Source organism: Ranitomeya variabilis, chromosome 6, assembly GCF_051348905.1.
Source record: "Ranitomeya variabilis isolate aRanVar5 chromosome 6, aRanVar5.hap1, whole genome shotgun sequence".
Lineage (NCBI taxonomy): Eukaryota > Metazoa > Chordata > Amphibia > Anura > Dendrobatidae > Ranitomeya > Ranitomeya variabilis.
In genome coordinates, this window is record NC_135237.1 from 48,100,477 (window position 1) to 48,125,068 (window position 24,592).

At 41.2% G+C, this 24,592-nt stretch overlaps 1 protein-coding gene and 1 long non-coding RNA gene across 3 annotated transcripts in view; one reads left to right on the top strand and one right to left on the bottom strand.

Annotated features, from left to right (window-relative positions):
- The window catches only part of APBB1IP (amyloid beta precursor protein binding family B member 1 interacting protein), a 125,996-nt gene that overhangs the window by 72,799 nt on the left and 28,605 nt on the right, over positions 1–24,592 (top strand). For both annotated transcript variants that reach the window (XM_077268449.1, XM_077268450.1), the window contains exons 6-8: positions 3,659–3,818; positions 6,171–6,292; positions 21,291–21,365. In XM_077268449.1, coding sequence (XP_077124564.1) covers positions 3,659–3,818; positions 6,171–6,292; positions 21,291–21,365 — 357 coding nt within the window. The remainder of the gene's footprint in view (positions 1–3,658; positions 3,819–6,170; positions 6,293–21,290; positions 21,366–24,592) is intronic.
- On the bottom strand, positions 352–20,446 carry LOC143781705 (uncharacterized). The gene is made up of 3 exons (XR_013216794.1): positions 20,281–20,446; positions 14,033–14,123; positions 352–488 (listed from the first exon to the last, which is right to left on the bottom strand). It is a non-coding gene; the product is annotated as an uncharacterized LOC143781705 (long non-coding RNA).

Here is a 24,592-nt window from a genome sequence, read left to right on the forward strand (position 1 = left end):
ATTTTCAATGGCTACCTATTATTGTAAGGTAAATTAAGATTGACAAGCTTAAGTAACAAGAATTGATGTTTTTGGCATTAAAATGGGCACTGTAGGTGTTTTCCTGGCCTCCACTCACTGCCGACTATGCTTCCCCATTGACTTGCATTGGGTTTCGTGTTTCAGCCGAACAACGACCCCGACTTTGCAAGAAGATCGGCCGATTTCACTCGACTCGACTTTTGACAAAGTCGGGTTTCGCAAAACCCGACTCGACCCCAAAAAAGTAAAAGTCGCTCAACCCTAGTCACAACAATGCAGAATATAAAGAAATAATTATTCTTTTTTAAATTGACAAACCATGATGACGCTTTATTCCATCTTCATAATACATTCTCTCATCTGTATAATGAAGAATTAAAACATGATGAATGGTGCCCTGCTGCCGCCTGGGATCCTGATACAGCCAACCAGCCCATAATCCGTAGCTGCAGAGGTTCAGGAAACACCTGCGGCAAAATAAATCTCTGATAATGACAGAAATAGAAAGAACCGTTACAGTGTGTGAGACATTGTAGTAACGGCAGCAGCGAGAAGTGGCGGGCTACATCTATGGGGGCTGCAAGGTCACAATAGTGGACAGAGCAGAGAAATAATTGTGTTCTGGTATTAACACTGCATTCTATGGTTGTTTCAGTGTGCACAGATTTATGGGCCTGATACATTTAGTTGTTATATCTTTTTAAGAGATTTCATTGCCGAGATCTCAATCCGAGCATGCGCCGACCCCGGCGGCCATTTTCCCAGAGGCCACCACGTCGCAGCAATGGATCCCCCACGGTAAGCTGAATCTGGACTGTAGGACAGTGCGTTTTATGGTCCGGTGCGTCTTATAGTCCGAAAAATACGATATTTTTTTTTTTTTCATCAAGTAACAGGTCCTCTTTGAGTACCTGCCAGTATCGCCCTCCTCCAACTCTCAGGGGCCAGTTCAGAAATGAAACCTTATAAGATTCTCAAAAACAAAAATAATAGAGAGAGAGATTTTCCAGAATGGAAAATGCATGATTTCTGTTAAAAACTGGATCCGGTCGTCGGATACCTGCATTTAATACGTTTTTGGTCGGATCAGTCGTTGTGTTGTTTTCTGCCGGACAGAAAAAACGTTGCTCTGGACGTTTTCTCCGTCCACCGGAAAACTAATTTTTGACAAATCTGGCAAAAAACAGATGAAACGTTGGGACATCAGGCGCAATCCGGAGCTAATACAACTATGAGAAAAAAAGGATCTTTTTTTTTTTAACTTGCCGGATTGTGCCTGATGCAAAAAACCTGATGTGTGAAAGTAGCCTTAGTGATGTAGAATGGGTGCAAGGGAGCCATTAAGGCCTCTTTCACATTTCCGTTTTTAGCCATCCGTCGCAATCCGTCGTTTTGGCAAAAAAACGGATCCTGCAAATGTGCCCGCAGGATCCTTTTTTTGCCACTTTTATTGACGACGGATTGCGACGAATAGGCACACGCCGCATCCATCGTGCAACGGATGCTTCGTGATTTTGCAACCCGTCGTGACGAAAAAACGTTCAAGGGAACGTTTTTTCGTCCGTCGAATCCACCCCTCCTCCCCAGAATTCATAATGGGCAGCGGATGCGTCTGAAAACTGCTTCCGCTGCCCACGGTGTGCAAAATTTGCACAACGTCCATCTTTACGTCGGGCCGACGGTTTGCGTCAGCCCCATACCGATGGAAATGTGAAAGAGGCCTAAGCTCCATATCACACGCAAAAATACATTTAGGCTGTAAACCACGCCCTACCGATCTGTAAAGTAATGCTGATCCCAGACCAAACCCCAAAATGAATGCAGAACACAGAACTGTGATGTAATTACTATAAAATAAGCACTAGGAAGCAACATTATTACAAGAAGGGGACCAGGATGGGGACATTACTACAAGATGAGGACTAGGGTGGGCACACTAGGATGGGAGAGTTAGGCGAGTTAGCTAAAGTGTATGGAGGGCTTTACTTTAGGATCCTCATCCCTCTGAGTGCCTCTGAGTGTGTATCAGCTTATCTCCTGCAAAAAGAAGTGATAGGGTATGCTGAAATCCAACATGTCTGATCTCATTTTCCTGACCAATTACTGTGAGGAGAAAAAGTGAAAAGATAACCAAATGTACAATTGTCTATGGATCTCACCAAAATCAATGACTTTAGAGATTTCTTTATCAGAATATGTAAGGAGAGCAGTAAAAGGATGCTGACTTTTACTTTTGGAAATATTTGTTAGGCAAATTAGAATTTATACATATCCTCTCAGTGTCACCATAGATAAAAAAAGACAACCCAGAGTTATGTAAATTCATATGGTGTTCATATTTGAAGTGATCTTTTATCAGAAGGAAGATTGGGAATATTACATATTGTCGCAATTGAAGAAAAAGAGAGAACTGATGCTAAAACCCACACTTATGTAAATCTATGCTAACTTTTATCAAAAGCAGTTTCTGCTTAGACATCGGTTGTGGTTGTCTTCTGCTTAAACTCATGAGCTCTTTAAAGCGAGGACTACATTACAGTATGTGGTGGAGAATCCCCTTGTAGGCCTGGCCTGTCTAACCCTACCTAAATGGGCCTTCAAGTAGAGTATGTGGTGGAGAATTCCCTTGTAGGCCTGGCCTGTCTAACCCCACCTAAATGGGCCTTCAAGTAGAGTATGTGGTGGAGAATCCCCTTGTAGGCCTGGCCTGTCTAACCCCACCTAAATGGGCCTTCAAGTTTTAAAATTGCATGATCATGATTTTTTGTGAACCTGGGGCTTCATTTGTAAAAACAAGTTGATGGGAAATGTTGATTTCTGCTTTTATTTTTCATATGGTCCTGAAATGCACACAGCCCTTTGTTGAGTTCTTTTGGTCCAGTTTCACCTGAAGAAGACTAGCAGCTCTTCTAAAAACCTACAACTTACCCTATCTAGCCATTGAGTCCCGCTATTGCACCACTGTGTCTTTCGCTAACTGAAAGGGCCAAGACTCGCCATACGTCTTGCATGCAGATTACATCACTTACTCGTAGACTACAACTTGTATCACTTCAACCATTAGGACTGGTGGTGTTGAAATACACATATTCTTCATGTACTGCTTTCAGTCACATACACACACTCAGTATGGATACAGGGTCTCCAGAAAAAGAAAAGTGTATCCCCACTCTCCCTCCCAAATTCACACAAAATCTCATATTCTGCAGTCAATTGCCCTAATGTCTGTTGTCTTCTTGCGCCATGCTCTGCATCTCCTCATGAGTGTCCCACAGGAGCTGAGCTACAGGTCATTGCAATCCTTCATACCAAGCTCCTCGGAGACTCCTTTTTTTGGGATCTACACCATTCTTGAGTTTTTGTCTCTCAGATTAGCGTAGGTGACTTATGTTTCTCTTCTGATATCAGCAAAATACTGACTCACTTCCAGCTTACAGCCCAAAATTATAGTCTATGGTGTTACCGAGACATCTAAAGGTCAGGAAGACTCATCTACATGCACTAATATACAAATTGCATCAACAAGTCAATAGGAATATATCAGAGGTATTTTTAAGTAAGGAGGACCTATATATACAGTATATTTGTCTCAACATGGTCTGTAGCACATTATATCACGGTCCCTTTTTGTCTACAGCTGATTGTTAAGGTTCACATGACAGACAGCAGCACCAAGACCTTGATGGTGGATGAACGTCAGACTGTCCGTGAGATACTGGACAACCTGTTCGAGAAGACTCACTGTGATTTTGCAGTTGAGTGGTGTTTATATGAGGAAAATCCTGAGCTTCAAACCGGTGAGTACTTGATTAATGAGAAACTTTACCTATTAATATACTTAGTGTAGGATGTATTCAGATTTCTCATTGTTATTATTATGTGAAGGCCTGGATTAAGGTTGATGGAGGCCAACATCCTACTTCTGGAAGCAGGAAAACATCATCTTCCTCCAGCAGCCTCGAATGGCTGTGTCCACACTTGTAGCTTGCTCTTTCATCTGAATTGTATAGATTACCCAGTGCACTCTCCTAGATTTCTAAGAGATTCTAGAAATATACACAACCCCTAGGATCACCAGACATTGAAAAATCCATAGAGACATGTCCAGATGTTACAGTAGCATGTGACCCTTCCCTTGTAAGTCTACAACCCCTTAAATTGTACTTATCGCTGTTGTAAGGTAGTTCTCCCCATAGCATTTTTGTTCCACCCTGGCACCAAGCTGCTATTGACTGGAGGTGCCAGGATGCTATTGCAGCATGGGGAAAGCACCAATTGAAAGAAAAACCTACCATATACAGGTCCTTCTCAAAAAATTAGCATATAGTGTTAAATTTCATTATTTACCATAATGTAATGATTACAATTAAACTTTCATCTATTATAGATTCATTATCCACCAACTGAAATTTGTCAGGTCTTTTATTGTTTTAATACTGATGATTTTGGCATACAACTCCTGATAACCCCAAAAACCTGTCTCAATAAATTAGCATATTTCACCCGTCCAATCAAATAAAAGTGTTTTTTAATAACAAACAAAAAAACCATCAAATAATAATGTTCAGTTATGCACTCAATACTTGGTCGGGAATCCTTTGGCAGAAATGACTGCTTCAATGCGGCGTGGCATGGAGGCAATCAGCCTGTGACACTGCTGAGATGTTATGGAGGCCCAGGATGCTTCAATAGCGGCCTTAAGCTCATCCAGAGTGTTGGGTCTTGCGTCTCTCAACTTTCTCTTCACAATATCCCACAGATTCTCTATGGGGTTCAGGTCAGGAGAGTTGGCAGGCCAATTGAGCACAGTAATACCATGGTCAGTAAACCATTTACCAGTGGTTTTGGCACTGTGAGCAGGTGCCAGGTCGTGCTGAAAAATGAAATCTTCATCTCCATAAAGCATTTCAGCCGATGGAAGCATGAAGTGCTCCAAAATCTCCTGATAGCTAGCTGCATTGACCCTGCCCTTGATGAAACACAGTGGACCAACACCAGCAGCTGACACGGCACCCCACACCATCACTGACTGTGGGTACTTGACACTGGACTTCAGGCATTTTGGCATTTCCTTCTCCCCAGTCTTCCTCCAGACTCTGGCACCTTGATTTCCGAATGACATGCAAAATTTGCTTTCATCAGAAAAAAGTACTTGGGACCACTTAGCAACAGTCCAGTGCTGCTTCTCTGTAGCCCAGGTCAGGCGCTTCTGCCGCTGTTTATGGTTCAAAAGTGGCTTTACCTGGGGAATGCGGCACCTGTAGCCCATTTCCTGCACACGCCTGTGCACGGTGGCTCTGGATGTTTCCACACCAGACTCAGTCCACTGCTTCCTCAGGTTCCCCAAGGTCTGGAATCGGTCCTTCTCCACAATCTTCCTCAGGGTCCGGTCACCTCTTCTCGTTGTACAGCGTTTTCTGCCACATTGTTTCCTTCCAACAGACTTACCATTGAGGTGCCTTGATACAGCACTCTGGGAACAGCCTATTTGTTGAGAAATTTCTTTCTGGGTCTTACCCTCTTGCTTGAGGGTGTCAATGATGGCCTTCTTGACATCTGTCAGGTCGCTAGTCTTACCCATGATGGGGGTTTTGAGTAATGAACCAGGCAGGGAGTTTTTAAAAGCCTCAGGTATCTTTTGCATGTGTTTAGAGTTAATTAGTTGATTCAGAAGATTAGGGTAATAGGTCGTTTAGAGAACCTTTTCTTGATATGCTAATTTATTGAGACAGGTTTTTTGGGTTATCAGGAGTTGTATGCCAAAATCATCAGTATTAAAACAATAAAAGACCTGACAAATTTCAGTTGGTGGATAATGAATCTATAATATATGAAAGTTTAATTGTAATCATTACATTATGGTAAATAATGTAATTTAACACTATATGCTAATTTTTTGAGAAGGACCTGTATAGGTGATTACACGATGCAGTTGGGGTGGGGGGACAGAACAAGAAATATTGCACAAATATAAAATAATACATTCGCTGCATCTTACTAGTAAGTAAGTAAATATCAGTCATTGTATATGTAGCAGATATTTGATATACCAGCACTGAGTACTTTAATACTGCCCCCTTGGATTAGAATGAAAATCTGGTTTGGTGGGAGACTAACATGGCGCAATATTCTTTTTTTTTTCCTTCTAGAGAGATTCTTTGAAGACCATGAAAATATTGTGGAAATTCTTTCAGACTGGACAAGAGACAGCGAAAACAAAATTTACTTTGTGAAAAAGTCTGAAAAATATGCTGTGTTTAAAAACCCTCAGGTGAGTACCTGGGTGTAAATGTACTGTTCAGTCAGGAAGTGATCTCATAATCAGAGTACGGTACACATACTGTAGATAGATAGATAGGTAGATGATAGATAGATAGATAGATAGATAGATAGATAGATAGATAGATAGATAGCAAAAAGTGAGAGCAGCACAGAAAAAACAAATTCTGGGTGCAAAGCCCCTCAGGCATGTAACAAACCTGATAATGAGAGTACAAAAAGTCAGAGGCAGCATACCATTGCAAATGAGTTCAAAAAGGCTTGAGAAAGGCTCTCCATGAGCTGAAACGTCGCCATGATGGGCCATTAAACTTGAACACTTTTTGAACTCATTTGCAATGGTGTGCTGCCTCTGACTTTTTGGACTCTAGATAGATAGATAGATAGATAGATAGATAGATAGATAGATAGATAACAGATAGCTAGATATATAGATTATAGATAGATACAGGTGCTACTCACAAAATAAGAATATCATCAAAAAGTTAATTTATTTCTGTTCTTCAATGCAAAAAGTTAAGCTCATATATTAGATAGAGTCATTACAAACATTGAGTGATCTATTTCAAGTGTTTATTTCTGTTAATGTTGATGATTATGGCTTACAGCCAATGAAGACCAAAAGTCATTATCTCAGTAAATTAGAATAATTAACAAAAAAGCACCTGCAAAGGCTTCCGAAGCATTTAAAAAGGTCCCTTAGTCTGTTTCAGTAGGCTCCACAATCATGGGGAAGACTGCTGACTTCACAGATGTCCAGAAGGCAGTCATTGACTCTCTCCACAAGGACGGTAAGCTACAAAAAGTCATTGCCAAAGAAACTGGCTGTTCACAGATTGCTGTATCCAAGCATATTAATGGAACGTTGAGTGGAAGAAAAAAGTGTAGTAGAAAAAGGTGCACAAGCAACCGGGATAACCGCAGCCTTGAAAGGATTGTAAAGAAAAGGCCATTCAAAAATTTGGGGGAGATTCACAAGGAGTGGACTGCTGCTGGAGTCATTGCTTCAAGAGCTACCACACACAGACGCATCCAGGACATCGGCTACAAGTGTCCCATTCCGTGTGTCAAGCCACTCATGTCCAAAAGACAACGCCAGAAGCGTCTTACCTGGGCCAAGGAGAAAAGAAAAACTGGACTGTTGCTCAGTGGTCCAAGGTGTTGTTTTCAGATGAAAGTAAATTTACCATTTCATTTGGAAATCAAGGTCCCAGAGTCTGGAGGAAGAGTGGAGAGGCCACAATCCAAGCTGCTTGAGATCTAGTGTGAAGTTTTCACAATCAGTGATGGTTTGAGGAGCCATGTCATCTGCTGGTGTAGGTCCACTGAGTTTTATCAAGACCAAAGTCAGCACAGGCGTCTACCAGGAAATTGTAGAGCACTTCATGCTTCCCTCTGCTGACAAGCTTTTTGGAGATGGTTTGGAGAGTTTTTCTTTTTTAATAAATTTGCAAAAATTTCTACATTTCTGGGGGGGGGTTTTCTGTCAAGATGAGGTGCAGAGTGTACATTAATGAGAAAAAATGAACTTTTTTTGAATTTACCAAATGGCTGCAATGAAACAAAGAGTGAAATATTGAAAGGGGTCTGAATACTATCCGTACCCACTGTACTTGCCAAATATTTAAGGATAAAAAAAATTGAAGCAGTACTCCAGGTTTAGCAAAAAAATAAAGGTGGACTTTATTAGGCCCACATGGGCACTCAATTTTTCCTTATCAGCACGCACACGTGTGTGCTGGGAATCAGCGACATACTTCTTGATTGTGCGATGATCACGATGAAGTGTCTTGGCAATGTTGATTGTAGTCATGCCTTGACCTAAATACTCCACAATTTGTAGCTTCTCAGCAGCCGACACATCCTTTTTCTTTCCCATTTTGGCAAAAAAATGTAGGCTGCTTAATAATGTGGAACAGCCTTCTCAAGTAGTCTTGCCTTTATTTGGACACACCTGCCAAACTAATTTGCACAGGTATCTGCAATTGCTTTCAGTGATATAAAGAGCCCTGACACACATCACCATCAATGAGTTTAAATGACAAACAAAAAAATTCTAACCTTATCACTCCTAAACTCTTTGTGCATAATAATTTGGGACACAGTGTATGTATGTACGTCGCACTTAGCACAGCCACGTAGTATATAGCGCAGCCACATATTATATAGCACAGCCACGTAGTATATAGCACAGCCACATAGTATATAGCACAGCCACATAGTATATAGCACAGCCACATAGTATATAGCAGCCCCATAGTATATAGCAGCCACATAGTATATAGCAGCTACATACTTTATAGCACAGCCCACGTAACACAGACAGCCATGTAGTATATAGCACAGCCACATAGTATATAGCAGCCACATAGTATATAGCAGCCACATAGTATATAGCACAGCCAACATAATATATAGCACAGCCCATGCAGTATATAACACAGGCCACGTAGTATATAACACAGGCCATGCAGTATATAACACTACCCACGTAGTATATAGCAGCCAGGCAGTATATAACACAGCCCACGTAATATGTAGCACAGCCCACATAGTATATAACACAGCCCACGTAGTATATAACACAGGCCATGCAGTATATAACACTACCCATGTAGTATATAGCAGCCAGGCAGTATTTAACACAGCCCACATAATATATAGCACAGCCCACGTAGTATATAACCAAAGCCTATGCAGTACATAACACTGCCCACGTAGTATATAACACTGCCCACGTAGTATATAGCAGCCAGGCAGTATATAACACAGCCCACGTAGTATATAACAAAAGCCCACGCAGTATAGAACACTGCCCACGTAGTATATAACAAAAGCCCACGCAGTATATAACACAGCCCCCGTAGTATATAACACTACCCACGTAGTATATAGCAGCCAGGCAGTATATAACACAGCCCACATAATATATAGCACAACCCACATAGTATATAGCAGCCACGTAGTATATGACAAAAGCCCACGCAGTATATAACACAGCCCACGTAGTATATAACACTACCCACGTAGTATATAGCAGCCAGGCAGTATATAACACAGCCCACGTAATATATAGCACAGCCCACATAGTATATAGCAGCCACGTAGTATATAAGAAAAGCCCACGCAGTATATAACACTGCCCACGCAGTATATAACACATCCCACACAGTATATAACACAGGCCACGTAGTATATAGCAGTGTGGGCACCATATTCCTGTTAAAAAAAAAAATAAAAGAAAAAATAGTTATATACTCACCCTCCGTCGTCCACCAAAGCTGTCCCGAAGCGCGCGATGCGGCCGCCAGCTTCCGTTCCCAGAGATGCATTGCGAAATTATCCAGATATCCAAATTATCCAGATATAATCCAAATAATCGAGACTGCTAAGTCATCTGGGTAATTTCGCAATGTATCTCTGGGAAAGGAAGCTGGCGGCTGCATCGCGTGCATCTGTGGACGTCGGAAGGTGTTTTTAAATTATTTTTAACATTATATCTTTTTACTATTGATGCTGCATATGCAGCATCAATAGTAAAAAGTTGGTCTGGGATGGGGCGACACACTGGCACTGACTGGAGGGTAGTAGGTAGGGGGCACTGACTGGAGGAGAGTAGGGAGGGGCCAATTCGCGGCCGGAATAAGCCTTCGCTGATTGGTTGATGACCAATCAGCGACCTGGGATTTCCATTACAGACAAACAGACAGACAGACGGAAGTTGCAAACAGACGGAAGTACCCCTTAGCCAATTATATATATAGATTGTAGGATTTTTACATCTGGCATTTTCCTCTCGCTGTATTTCATTTACATAGTAATGTGACCTTTACGAGTAAACATCACAGGGTTCATCATCATCACACAGAGCAGCCAGAAAATCACCGCAAGAAATGCAACAGCTTTGTAAATCATGAGACATTTACATGTCACAATTATACATAAATGACCACCAAGTGAGCAAAAACAAAACGTAAAACCTACAATGCATCCTCCCATCATCATGCCGTATTGAAACGTCTCATTAGCAGAGCAAATATCTGGATATAAGCACTTTAAATACGTATTAACAATGGGCCAGGAGACTAAACAAACAGTGGTCACTGGTGATGATTTCCACCTGTGGACAAGGATACATAATTCTGGGAATAATATTTGTCATCTAACATCAGGCTCCTCCAGCAGGGAAAACACAATGAGTCCCAGACTGTTGTTACAAGGACTGGGTTTTGGAACGTGAAAATACTACTGTGATGATTCCACCACTTAGGCTGTTCTATGGACGCTGTGATTGACAGCTCGGCTGCCCTATGGGATGAGGGGCATGCTGGGCTGTCAGTATTGTGACGACCCAGTTGCCTCATCTGGTCGGGTTATCTCCAAGTGTCACCTGTCCTGGTTGATTACCTGGCTATTTAACTGTCTGACAATGGTCAGATTATTGCCAGTTTGCCAGTCGTAGCTTAGTTCAGTGGTATGTTTGCCCTGTGCTCTGTGTTTAGCTATTTAGATCTATGTTGTCTGACTTCAGACTTTGCCTTTTGACCATTCTTTTGTATTTCCCCTTTGCTTTTGGTGTACTCTGAGCTTTGCTGCCTGACCTGGGACTTTGCATTTTGGCCATTCTTTTGCCTTATCCTTTTGCCTTTGACATGCTCTCCTGGTATCTAAATCTGGACTCCTTGACTTCCTTGTCTTATAGATTGACCGAGAAGAGTGACTCTGCGTCACAACTACATTGCATTTGTTGCCTTTTTGTCATATCCCTCATTAGTGAATTCTGATTTAAAAGGGGGTCCACTGTTCAGGATTTTCATTTCATGGCCGGTTAGGAGAATGGCGACAAAGAGTGGCTCTCACTATGGAAGACTTGTCCTGTCCTGAAATTTAACTCGTTTTGCCATGTTCCTCTACAGATTTCGGCTCATCAGACTTATGATATACATACCAGATGTTCGTAATACAGTGAGGAGACAGAGCAGAAAAAAAAGTGGCTCCTGGTTCTGAATGATATTATCTCAGCTTTACTAAACAGATATATAAGTAAATAAACGAGTGACTTTCTCATTACTGAGATAGGAGAGATGACAATTGGTGATTTTAAAATTCTACAGAGAGTGAAGGAGCTAGAGGCTGACACTGACATTCTGCTGAAGGTTCTCCTGAAACTAGTTACAGTTACAGTGCTCCACCCATGTGCCGCATCAGTACCACAAGGGGCGTCTATAAGACTGTTAGTTGGGGTCATCTCAGCATCTTTTGGGTCATTTTTATATTTGAATCTATATACGTAATATTTGGTGAAATAACAAATCATTAGATGCGGAACGTGCACACACTTGTGTCTGTGTTTTTCTAAGCCAGGCTCCTCTCCATCACAATATACACAATAGTGGTGATCACGGTAATTAAAGCATGACGCTATAATTCCAAATGTCTAAATATTTTTCTTTCTGTGCCTATACTGCAGTGTCGGCCGTTGTAACTGTAGGTTTTATACACACTTCATGTTCTCTCAGGCTGTTCATTTACCACCCAGGAGACATCTCTGACATCTCAATCAAGTCTTGCAGTTTGTCAGCAGGATTTCACCCCCCAAAACTACTTCTATGCACATGTAGCTCTTTCAAAGACAATTCCGGCAATTCCTTTACATGGCCAGTCCGCTCCTCTGTTACTAAGAAATTGGCATTTGAATTGATATGAAAATGAGGCTGAAGGGCTATGGTAGATCTGAATCCTCTATCACTCCAGCTCTATACTCCACCCAGCACCGCCTCCTCCTTGACTAACAGCTGGAATAGAGCTGGTGTGACGGAGACTTCAGATCTACAAACAGTTCTTCAGCCCATATAGATGGCTTAGGAGGGTTTATCCTACTGACAGATATACTTTAAGTTAGCGAGACACATTCAGATGATCTGGAAATAGTTATGGGGTGAAGCTGTTTCCCTGAAGAGCCATGATATTGGATTCCCTCCTGACTGGACTGTCATTCCACACATCAGGTCATCATAAGCCACCTCCTGCAGCATTTAAAGCATGCTCAGTATCCAGAGGAAGCTGTGGTTTGTACACTGCACAACTCTTGATGTGGATTTTGATTACAATCCCAGTCTATGGGACCGATATGTGTGACTACCTCGTGACCCACATGACTACCTAGTAATTTGAATATGAAGCGCTATCTTTAAAGCTTTGCAGAATCGGCAATACTGTAGAATCATCAGGATCTTTGTCATACTCTTCTCCTGTCCTAGATAAGAGGTTTGAGAACCTTAAAGGGAATCTGTCAGCAGGTTATTACTACTTAATCTGAGAGCAGCATGTAGAGCAAGAGAGCCTGATTCCAGTGATGTGTCACTCATTAGGCTGTGTGTTGTAGTTTCAATACAAACAGTGTTTTATCAGCAGGAAATTATCACTACAGGACTAGGGCACATGTGCAGGACAGTCAGGCTATTCTGTGTAAACACGCCCACGTCACCGATTGGTAGCTGGCTAACAATGCAGTGTGCAGAGGAAGCTTCCAATCATAGGTTTGGGTGGGGTTATACAGAGTTCAGCATTCTGAGCACTGCTACATCTCCAACAGAAAAAAATGAAATTCTATCAAAAAGGCAGCAAACAGCCCAGTAATGCCAGTAATCAAGCTCTCTGCCCTTACATAATGCGGTGCTTAGATTTCAAAGCAAAATCCTGGTGACAGATTCTCTTTAATCATCTTGATAAATTCCCCTTAAGGGGCATTAGGTTATTTTTTTTACTATATCACTCATTGAAGAACTTTAAGATCAAGTCTCTTTCATGGAAAGTTGACCAGGTCCTGAGATAATCGTTGTGATACCATCACATGGGTGTTACGATCTGGACACCAGAAACCAAAAACTAATGTTAAAAACAATCTTGCATTCTGCCCTGTCTGCTCAGATCCCAAATCAGATCCATAACAGTAGACCAGACTGAACAGCATGACCACCAGGTAGGACCCAGTGGGACGTTGATTTGCAAGGAAATGGCTCATGTAAAACAATCCTGTAACTAAATGCACTTTATAGCATCTCTGGTTACTGATTATGGACAACTCTATGATCAAGCATGAGTGGGTCAAATCATGATCTGCATGACCTCTTCCACAGCTGTAAGCCATTCAGCATTATGGAAATATAATCATATCTATGGAAAAAGAGCAAGAGAGGTTATGGATGAAATGTATAATGGTGGCTTCAACCATCCAATGATAGTCTGGTTGTTACAGACGTACAGATATTATATTATCTGAATATCATTATGTCATCGATGCTCCCGAGTCTCGACACTGAATCAATGCAAGTAAAAGGATTCTGCTTTCTTTGTTTCACCATGCAAAGTAGAAATGGCTTTATACATAGACATATAGTCTAGACCTATTAGTGCTAAAGTCTGGATTACTGTGATGGAGCGGTTGTAGATCATGTGCTCTCCTGCTCCATTCACTCTAATGGGAGTGTCAAAAACCAGTTGAGAGCTTTCTCCAGTGGTCCCATTAAGAATTAATGGGGTGGCATGATGAACATACCTCTGTTCACAAGGGGCTCGAAGAGCCAGGGGTTCTTGGGATCAGTGGAGTTGTACCGGTCTGACCCCCAGCAATTGGGAAGTTATCCCATAGGCAAAGTTGGATAACTTCCAAACATGAGAATACCCCTTTAAGTATATATTCAAGAATAATGCATGATCAACCATTACTCACCCATTATAAACCTAAAATCAGCTGATATCCTCCAAGAACCTTCTGAAAATATCCATGCCCTATGCACCAATCTGCTGACCACTGTCACCATCTAAAAATATAGGGAGTAAGTTATCATTGCCGTTGTTCCTTTTTTCTGAAGAGGGTTCTAAAAGCGAGTTTTTAATTTGCGCCTTATTCTTTATTCTTTTTTTTATTTTTTGCCTTTTTAAAGTTACAGTGGATAAGTCCGTTAACTTTAAGTGGATTTGTCTATTGTTTTGTTTGCCAACATGGACATGGTTTTGGTTATCCAGATGCTTTAGGCGAGGGTCACACAACCGTATTTTATCGCATCTGAGAGAATCGGGCTGATTATGCAAATCACACTCGGATTAAACTCTGATCAGAGTGAGATCACAGTGTGAATTGATTTTAGCAGATGTGGCGAAGATGGGAAAAAAAATTCTCTATTTTCTCCATTCTGTCAGTCCGTGAAAATCGGACGGCATGTCCAGTCATCAAGGTGCGGTCAGATTTTTTTGATGGACCCATTGACTTACATGGCCGTCTGCAATCTGATTTATGGATGCAAATTGTGCATGCTGAGATTTTATTTCCTCGGACAGACTCAGATATAAATCAGAGATGTGCACAGACCCTTAGAATAACATTGGTCCGAGTGCAATCTGATGTTTTTTTTGGATAAAAATACAGTCGTCTGCACGATGCCTGATAATGACTGGAATTTTCAAAAGGTTGCAAAATTTTGGCACCATTACATCTGTGACCTTGTCTCCCGGTACTTTCCTGCACACAACCTCCGATCCTCACAAGATCTCCTTCTCTACTCCCCTCTTATCTCCTCTTCCCACAATCGCATACAAGATTTCTCTCGCGTATCACCCCTACTCTGGAACCCTCTCCCACAACACATCAGATTCTCACCTACCATCGAAACCTTCAAAAAGAGCCTGAAGACCCACCTCTTCCGACAAGCCAACAACCTGCAGTAACCACCGATCGACCAAACGGCTGCATGACCAGCTCTACCCTCACCTACTGTATTCTCACCCATCCCTTGTAGATTGTGAGCCCTCGTGGGCAGGGTCCTCTCTCCTCCTGTACCAGTTGTGACTTGTATTGTTTAAGATTATTGTACTTGTTTTTATTATGTATACCCCTCCTCACATGTAAAGCGCCATGGAATAAATGGCGCTATAACAATAAATAATAATAATAATACTCCAGTATTCATGTGGCGTTCAAATTTGGTCTAATTATTATCCTACATTTTCAAGCTTATTCTGAAGATTGTGTGACTTTTTACTCTAAGACAGTGCCAAAAAGCAAAAGTGCAAAAAATAAGCATTTTTTTTACCAATTCATCAAACATCGTGCTCCAATTCTGATGCATTTGACGGAAAATCCGCCATTGCAAAAAAGACAAACGCAAATGATGTGGTCAAAAGTCTTGAGCTTTCGTGGTCTGAACCACATACTCATCCCAACTTCATCTAATGCATAGGAACACCTTTATATTAGTGGATGACCAATGTCTGCATGATTTGTCATTTGACCATGATACGATGACAAGAAGAAGTCACAAGTTATCCCCTAACTGATTGTTGGGGATCTGATTCCTGAGACCCCCACAGATCCCAAAATCAAAGCTCTGCAGCCCTGTCTGGAATAGAAATGTGAATGCTCGAAATTCGCTCCACTCATTGTGTATAGGACTGATGGAGAAAGCAGAGCTCTGTACTTGGCTATTTCCGACAGTCCCATTTACAATGAATACAGTGGAGCCACGATTTTTGGGATTTCTGGGAGTACCAGCAGACAGGATCCCAACGATCAGCAAGTTATCCCCTATCCTTAGATAGGGCAGAGTTTGTGATTTGGGCAATAACCCTTTGACATCTATAGCAGTCATCAAGGAGCGAGGATTGGAGATGCCCATCCTTTCTGATGTTTCCCCCATGCTCAGCGGAGCTAGGCGCGGATGGTTATGTGGAGGTCAGTGCAGACATCAGTCAGCTTGTGTGTATAACCGGCTGTAGACAGCAGGACAAATATGAAGTGTTGTTCAATAATCTATGACCTTGACTAAAGCTTTCCAATGACATTCTTAGCGCGAAACATCGCCAGGATTACATTGCATACAATGGGAATAAGCCCCTGCTTGTACATTAGGTTGCACCAATAACTCACAGCTAATTTATTTGCTTGCGTGGGCCATTAATCAAGAATCTGAACAGTATAATATGCATTAATTCCATAAAACCGTTACTCATCCGACTGCTAATTTCTATAGTTTCTCCTATAGACTGCATACGCGTCATAAGCCACCCAAGCCATAGCCATACCATTTCTTTGTAAAACCCAACTAGCAACCCAAAACCTAAGCCTATCTTCAGTCACACCGTGCGGTGGTGTTGCTGATTTTACTATATCAAGATACAACCACAGCTCCGGATATTTCCTACAGGTGATTGTCTTACTTCATTTCAAGGATTAAAATAAAAAATGTCAAACATGCAAATCAACGGGAACAATAAGGGTTCAGATGAAGGATGGCTCATCCAATAATTCATCTTTCTTGCCACATTCTGGAGGGGTACTTGATTTGGATTTTTATTAGTTTTCATTTGTTATTTTCCTTGCATGTCAATGGGAGAATTTGATTCCTATATTAGTCTCATACTGTACTGTATGTTTTTAATGTGACACTACAGTTTGCTACCGGCACCATATTCGCAATCCAGTATACCATATAATGAACAGAAAACATCCACAGCTTCGTAATATAAACTGTAGCACATTAATGGCGTATCATGCCATACAAAAGTATTCCCTGTATACATCATCTAATGGGAATGGCCCATCAACATGCATATTATATAGCCATACTCATGAAACCTTAGGCCATACTTGACTACTCGCCCCCCAGTCTGAATTAATCTACTACTACGTCTGTATTATGTAAGCAAGTTTAGGGTCATATTTATTGAAAGTGGTTGGGGTTCTATTTGTTAATGATGACTGGTTTGGGGGTCCTCAATTTTTTCATACGGTCTGGATCTAAATTTATTTAGGCATTTTGGTGACTTTATTTCTTAGGTGGGTCTGGCAGAGATCTGTATTTAGGGTGTCTATATTTGATATTTGAAAATTGCTGGACAAATCATGAAGAATCTTAAATACGCAGATGATACAACATTGATAGCAACAAGTGTAGATGCAATAAAGGACTTATTACAGAGGACAAGATGGGAAGCTCAAGCATGGGACTGCTATGCAACACACAGAAGAGAAAGATATGACAACTGCCAGGTACGACCGGAACACATTTGAGATGGATGGGGCCAAACTGGAAGTTGTAAAGAACTTCTACCTATGTGGGTTGATGATCACTCAAGATGCGCAACAACACCAGAAGTCAATAGGAAAATAGCTATGGGCAAACCAACGTCACTGGACAAGGTCTTCACTAGCGACAAAGACACGGTTCGTACATAGTTTGGTCTTTTCTGTAGTAACATATGGGTATGAAACCTGGATGATAAAGAAACAAGACAGAAAAAGAATTGACACCGTTGAAATGTGGTTATGAAGAAAGATGTTATGCATCTCATGGGTGGCAAGAAGAACAATCAATTTGGAACAAATCAAGCCATGCATGTCACTCAAACCAAGGATAACCAAACTACAACTTGCCTACTGTACTTTGGACACATCATATGATTAGAGCAATTGCTGGAGAAGAACATCATGGTCAGTAGAATAGAAAGAAGAAGGCAAAGAGGAAGACCCGCAACCTAATAATGGCTTGATACAGTCAAAATAATGGCGAAGAAAATCCTGGTGGGCCTATCTAGGCTTGCACAAGATTGATCTTCCTACAGATCAATGAAGTCGCCATGGCTCTAGATCAAGCCAAAGGTAGTTAAATAAATAAATATATATTTGATATAGGGATCTGGTCTGGCAAGATGAAAGTTAATAGACTAGGCTTTGATGGGTGCAAATTTTTCTGGACGAAACAAGGGAAAAAGGGGTTAACGGATCAAGAAATTAAAGGAACTGTCAAGTTCGGTGGAGGAATCCTGAGGATATGGGGTTGTTTCATAGCCAAAGGAGTTGGATACTTGACCAGGATTGATGGTGGTCTCAGTGCTGAGCTATATGTGAGTATCCTACAAGGCGAGTTACTTCATAGACTAGAGTACTATGGGTATGAAAAGGCCGACATAGTGTTCCAGCAGGACAACAACCTGAAGCATATGGCGAGATTGGCAAAGAAATGGTTCAATGACTATGAAGTAGAGGTGCTGGAATGGCCGCCACAGTCCCCAGACCTCAACCCCATCAAACACTTGTTTTTAGAGTTGAAAAAAAAATCTGTATACACACCCAAGTTAGTCGACCAGTATGCACCAACTTTAGGAACATGTAAAAGAGACCTGTCGACACATGTTTGAATCTAATCAAGAGCATGTCCAGAAGGATTCAGGCAGTGTTGAAAACCAAAAGTGGATTTTCAAAATTTGAGATTCTGGTTTGGCTATTACCCTAAGTCATGTGACAAAGCTCATTAAAGGGTCGACATTGACTTGTAGGATTGCTACTTCCAATTGGTGGCACTAGAGTTCTAGTTCTCTTCCTCTATGAAGAGACAATTTGCATAATTAGCATATTTCCCACAGAAGCATTGCGGCTTGAAGTCTTATCTCGGCATGCTTAGCATGTCAATCTCCGCAAGGAGAAACGATACTTCTTGGATACTGACAAAATAATACAAATTTTAATTTAGATGTTTAGGAGCAAAACAGTAACAATTCATTGACATCATAAAAAACGAATCATATGCTAAATAGTTGCAAATCAAATTTATGTATTAGATAGCCAAGATGATTGTCTATAAAATGATGGTCGTGTCACGTTCCACGCAGTAGTGGATGGTGAGATCTGGAGGCTGAAAGTCAAAAGTTCAAAATATTGTTACCCTTTTGCTCCTCACTGTATCACTTTGGAGATTAGTCTGGGGTATGACTTTATCTAATGAATTTGCTGTCTTTACTTATCAGGTCAGGAAAACATCTGTTTTTGATTAGGGGCTCTGGTGTCTGTTTTGTTTTGTGAGTTTGGCCAGGATCTGTGTTTAGGGGTAGATTTTTTATTGATTGGGGGGGTCTGGTCTGGGGTCTGTATTTCTTTTCAAGTCTGTTCTGGGGTCTGTATTTGCTTAAGGGGTCTGGTCTGGTGTCTATATTTATTTTGCGGGTTTGGACTTGATCTGTATTTATGGGGTCTGGTCTGGGGACTGCATGTATCACTTTGGTAGCCTTATCAGGTCTGGAATAGATCTGTAGTTAGGGGGTCTCTATTTCATTAGGCGACCTGATGTCTATATTTGTTTTGTCGGATTGGTCTGGATCAGTATTTATGGGGTCTAGTTTTATATTTAATTAGTGGGTCTGGGGTCTATATCACTTTGTGCATGTTATGGGGTCTGTATTTACTTAGGGGGTCTGGTCTGGGATTCATATTACAAAGAGGATCTGGTCTGGGATCTGTACTAATTCTGGAGTGCGATTAAGGTCGGACATGTGACTGTAAATTGAATTTTGCGCACTACACCACTTCAATTGAGACTTTTCAGAATCTCAGTGATGTGTCTTTCCCAAAGTTACCAAGTATGTCCTAGGCTGAGTAACAATTAGTGACCGAGAATGCTATGAATCAAGTAGCAATAAAAGTATTATGTAGTTGAAGGTCGTCATTTGCTTTCATGAAACCCTGCTCGTAATCTGCTTTGATTTCCCACATGAAGAAGGGTGATGATGATGATAAATGTGACAAGCGGACATTTTTTAGATTCCCATTTTAGAATTTTCTTTTGCTGCTGCGGTCACTGGAGCCGCAGAAAAGCTATTAATTCCTGCACGAGGAGGCTTTAGTGAAGCTGTTCTCTTCACTGCTGGAGACCGACTGCTCCATTGTGTGAGATATCATGTAACTGAACACCATGACGGCTGCAAATAATCAGCGCCGTGATAGGAAACGGTAATTGGCCTCGCCATGGGGATAAATCATTATTTAGAAAATTACACAGGTATTAGATATTAGGAAAGACACAAATTGTGCAAATATAAGGAATAACTAGATGAATCTATGTCCAGTGCAAACTACAATGTGGCCAGCAGCTGCTGGAACGAAGTATTCTGTAGAGTCACAATTCATGCTACTGCTTGCAATGGACTTACATTGCCTTGTGCAGCCTGATAACAGGCAAGTATTCGCCAAGGTGACCCGCCGTCACTTAGAGGAGAGATGCAGCGAGAAATTACTATGGATGAATGCCAGTCACTAGGTGACAATGGAAAGACATTATTCCTGCACTGCATTATCAAGGGTGCGAATCTGGAGCCGTTACATCACTGTGCTTCACTGTTGCACTGTGACATCATGTGTATCATTGCTGCACTGTGACATCATGTCCATCATTGTTGCGCTGTCACATCATGTCCATCATTGTTGCGCTGTGACATAATTATGTGCATCATTGTTGTGCTGTGACATCATGTGCATCATTGTTGCAATGGAACATCATGTGCATCATTGTTGCGCTGTGACATCATGTGCATCACTGTTGCACTATGCCATCATGTCCATCATTGTTGCAATGGAACATCATGTCCATCGTTGTTGTGCTGTGACATCATGTCCATCATTGTTGCGCTGTGACATCATGTCCATCATTGTTGCGCTATGACATCATGTGCATCATTGTTGCACTGTGACATCATGTGCATGATTGTTGCGCTGTGACATCATGTGCATGATTGTTGCGCTGTGACGTGATGTCCATCACTTTGGGCATAAAGTATATACTGGGCATAATTTTTTAACTATATCTGTGATATCACTGGATATATTATTCTCTACTGTGACATCATATATTTTATGTGCTGTGACATCATTTGGCATAATGTCTTGATTTTGAGAATGCACATGTCCATTATTCCCCTACTGTGACATAATTATTGCCTTTATTTTTGTGCCACGACATCAATTTGTGCATCAAACACTTGTCAACAGTTGGGAATTTCTGGTGCTGCTCTAATTTTTCAGATACAATCACTTGGGATCATTTCAAGCTGCAAAGTGGCAGTGATTGTATAAATGCCACCAAAAAGTGGTTGGTTCCACTGAGTTTTGGAGTGTTCCCAGGGAAAGTTCTATGACCCTCACATTTGTTTTCCTTTCTTTCCAGAATTTCTACATGGCCAGGAAAGGAAGTGCAGATGTGAAAGACATGAATGAGAAAAATAAAGTCTCATTGCTAGAGGTAAGAAGAAATAATAAATTATTTTATGAATGACTTGGTGATGTTTTAATGTCTTGTGGGAAAAAAAAGAAAAGTAAAAATGCATACAACAGTGTTTAGGATCGGAGTCATCCCGAATATGGTGGTCTTTCAATGTGGCCAACAAAGATCTCAGGATCTTTAAGCAAAAAGGCTTCTTTTTTCTAGTGATCAAAAAGGTCTCTGCTCACATGCCCCAATACTGTAAACCTTCTCTTCTCACGTACCCCAATAATATAAACCTTCTCTGCTCACGTACCCGAATAATGTAAACATTCTCTGCTTACGTATCCCAATAATATAAACCTTCTCTGCTCACATACCCCAATAATGTAAACCTTCTGTGCTCACATACCCCAATAATGTAAACCTTCTCTGCTCACATGCCCCAATAATGTAAACATTCTCTGCTCACGCACCCCAATAATGTAAACCTTCTCTGCTCACATGCCCCAATAATGTAAACCTTCTCTGCTCACATGCCCCAATAATGTAAACCTGCTCACGTACCCCAATAATGTAAACCTTCTCTGCTCATGTTACCCCAATAATATAAACCTTCTTTGCTCACGTACCCCAGAAATGCAGAGTTCCTGCTCACATACCCTAATAATGTAAATCTTCTCTGCTCACATACCCCAATAATGCGAAACTAGTCAGCTTGTGCACCCCAATAATGTAATCCTTCTGTGCTCACATGCCCCAATAATGCACAACTCCTCTGCTCAAGTACCACAATAATGTAAACCTTCTCTGCTCATGTACCCCAATAATGTACAATTCCTGCACAAGTACCCCAATAATGCAAAACTCCTCTGCTTGCATACCCCAATGATGCAAAAATCTGCTCATGAATTCCAATAATGCACAATTTAACATGTTGTGTGACCGCTGCAGCCAATCACTGGCTGCAGCAGTGACTAAGGAAGCAAGAAGATGGGCATGAAATTCAGGCAGCTGTAGAGAGGGACAACGAGAGATCAGTAGGCAAATATAGGTTTGTTTTTATTTTTAGATGACGAGTCCAGTTGTAAGAAAAAAAAGACTCAACAACCCCAATAGCCGCCTCTGTCTTTTGGCCTCATGGCAGCCACATGGTCTGTCTTCATGATATGTCTTGCCTTGCTGTGTGCTGACTATTTCCATTCCCAAAAATAGTGTATGTCATTCCATTACATCTATCAAAGTATGAACTTAAGACTTTTACCATAACAAACTTTTTACATATTGAACTTTTGATAATCTTTCCTTTTATTTCCAGCAATTGTGGAAAATTATCTCACCTCGCCCCTTGTGTTTACACTCCTGCCAAATAATCCCTTCATTATTTCTGTCTCACATTTGGAGACCTCCTTGCAGCCTCCTTTGTGACAATAATACTCTTTGAAAGCCTCCACATATGTCTTATGATTCTAAATTAGATTATTGATCTTCTCTGTTCTTCTTCCAAGTTTTCTGTTTCCCATATAGGAGGATGGTTCAGACCAAATTCTCTATCCGGCATATGTGTAATCAAAGTCTTGTATCGTAGACGTAGAGAGACGTAGAGAATTTGCTTTTTGTGACATTGAACATCTAGTATGACATTGCTGCTGCCCCAAGGCTCTTTGTTGTATGTATTTTCTACAATATGTTCCTCTATTATGTTCCATCCCCATCTTATGTTCTGATTATTTCTTTTTGCCATTGGGGGACTTCCAGTTGGCCAAGAATGAGCCACTTAATGGTCAATTCATCGTTGAATTTAAGTTTTTCCTAATTAACTTATTTTTTTATCCTTCCCTTCCACACCCTATCTAATTCATTATCAGTTTTGTACCATTTTTCAGGTCTTTTCCACTTTTCTTTTTTATTTGTCAATGTGGATGTGGTTATCCAACCCAAGATGTATTCGCCCAATTCAATAATTACAACTACAATATACTTTTGGAGTTTTACTTTTTTCTATATTTTTTTTTACCCCAAAAAATAAAAAAAGAGCATCTTTTAATAATTTTCGCAAATGTAATCAAACATGGTGCACCATTTTGATAAATTTGGCAAAAAAAAACAACTTAAAAAAGACTTTATAAATGACGCACACAAACTATACATCATGACCAAACCTTAGTTCCCAGTCTTGAGATCACACAATGGTCACAAACCATGTAAAGCTTTCTGCAAGCCAAATAGACTTACTTCTTGGCTTAGAGGTCATCTTGTCGTTGGTAAATGGTCTCGTGTTGACTAAGACCCTCACATTTATAAGTGCAAGCAGCTATATAGCAGTAATGTAGTTCAAAATCCATATATTTCTTTTATATATCCCTTAGTGTTTGCAGGATGCAGTTGCCTCTTTTGTACCCGCACCTTTATTTTATTGGGACATGCTGCCTCACTTCCTTTCTTACACGGAGATCAAAGCGCCCGCGCCTCGCTCCGTGTTCACAAATTTAAAGCTCCACAAAATATATGGGGCAAGTATATAAGGGGCAAGTACGCCCTTCTCAGTATGGTGAGTCAGTCCTGTTACCCAATGAAATGACAGTGGAAATTGCTGCTCCATTAAAGGGAATATATCAGCTTGTTTTTTTCATGTAATCCGAGAGCAGCACAAGGTAGCGACAGAGCCTGATTCCAGTGATGTGTGTCATGTCGGACGCTGTTCACACTAGGGCGTCCGACAGACAGCGGTAATTCCTCATTCATCCACTATATGCTCAGTGGCGCCGGCTAGATTGATCCAGATTGTCCGGGGTTAATCTGGCTGGTACTCGGGTTGGAGGCTTAGTCACGCCCATTGCCTTTAAATAGTTTTGCTGGGCTTTGGGCGTCGCCGATTATAGCTTGTGTCTTGTGCCTGGTGATCTCGGTCTGGAGTGGTGGTCTAGGAGAGGAAATATCGTATCTGGTGGTGTATTATCCTTTGTTATATTTCTCCTTCCTATATTTGTATTGTTTTGCCCTGTGCACATTATAGTGTTTTCCTGTGTGTCTGCGGCGTGGTGCGTTTTTTAGTTTTCCCTGTCTGTGCTTTCTGTAGGGGTTGGTGTGGGGTCTTATCACTGGGTGGCGGGTGGAGGTTTCAGCTTAATACTGAAACAGGACTCAGGGTCAGGCCTGGCGGCCCAGACATGCACACCTTCAGTGTAAACTCTGGGAGAAGGACAGACAGGGTTTCCCTAGTTTGAGGGATATTGCAGGGGCCCGGGTAATCTGCTGTAGTCTAC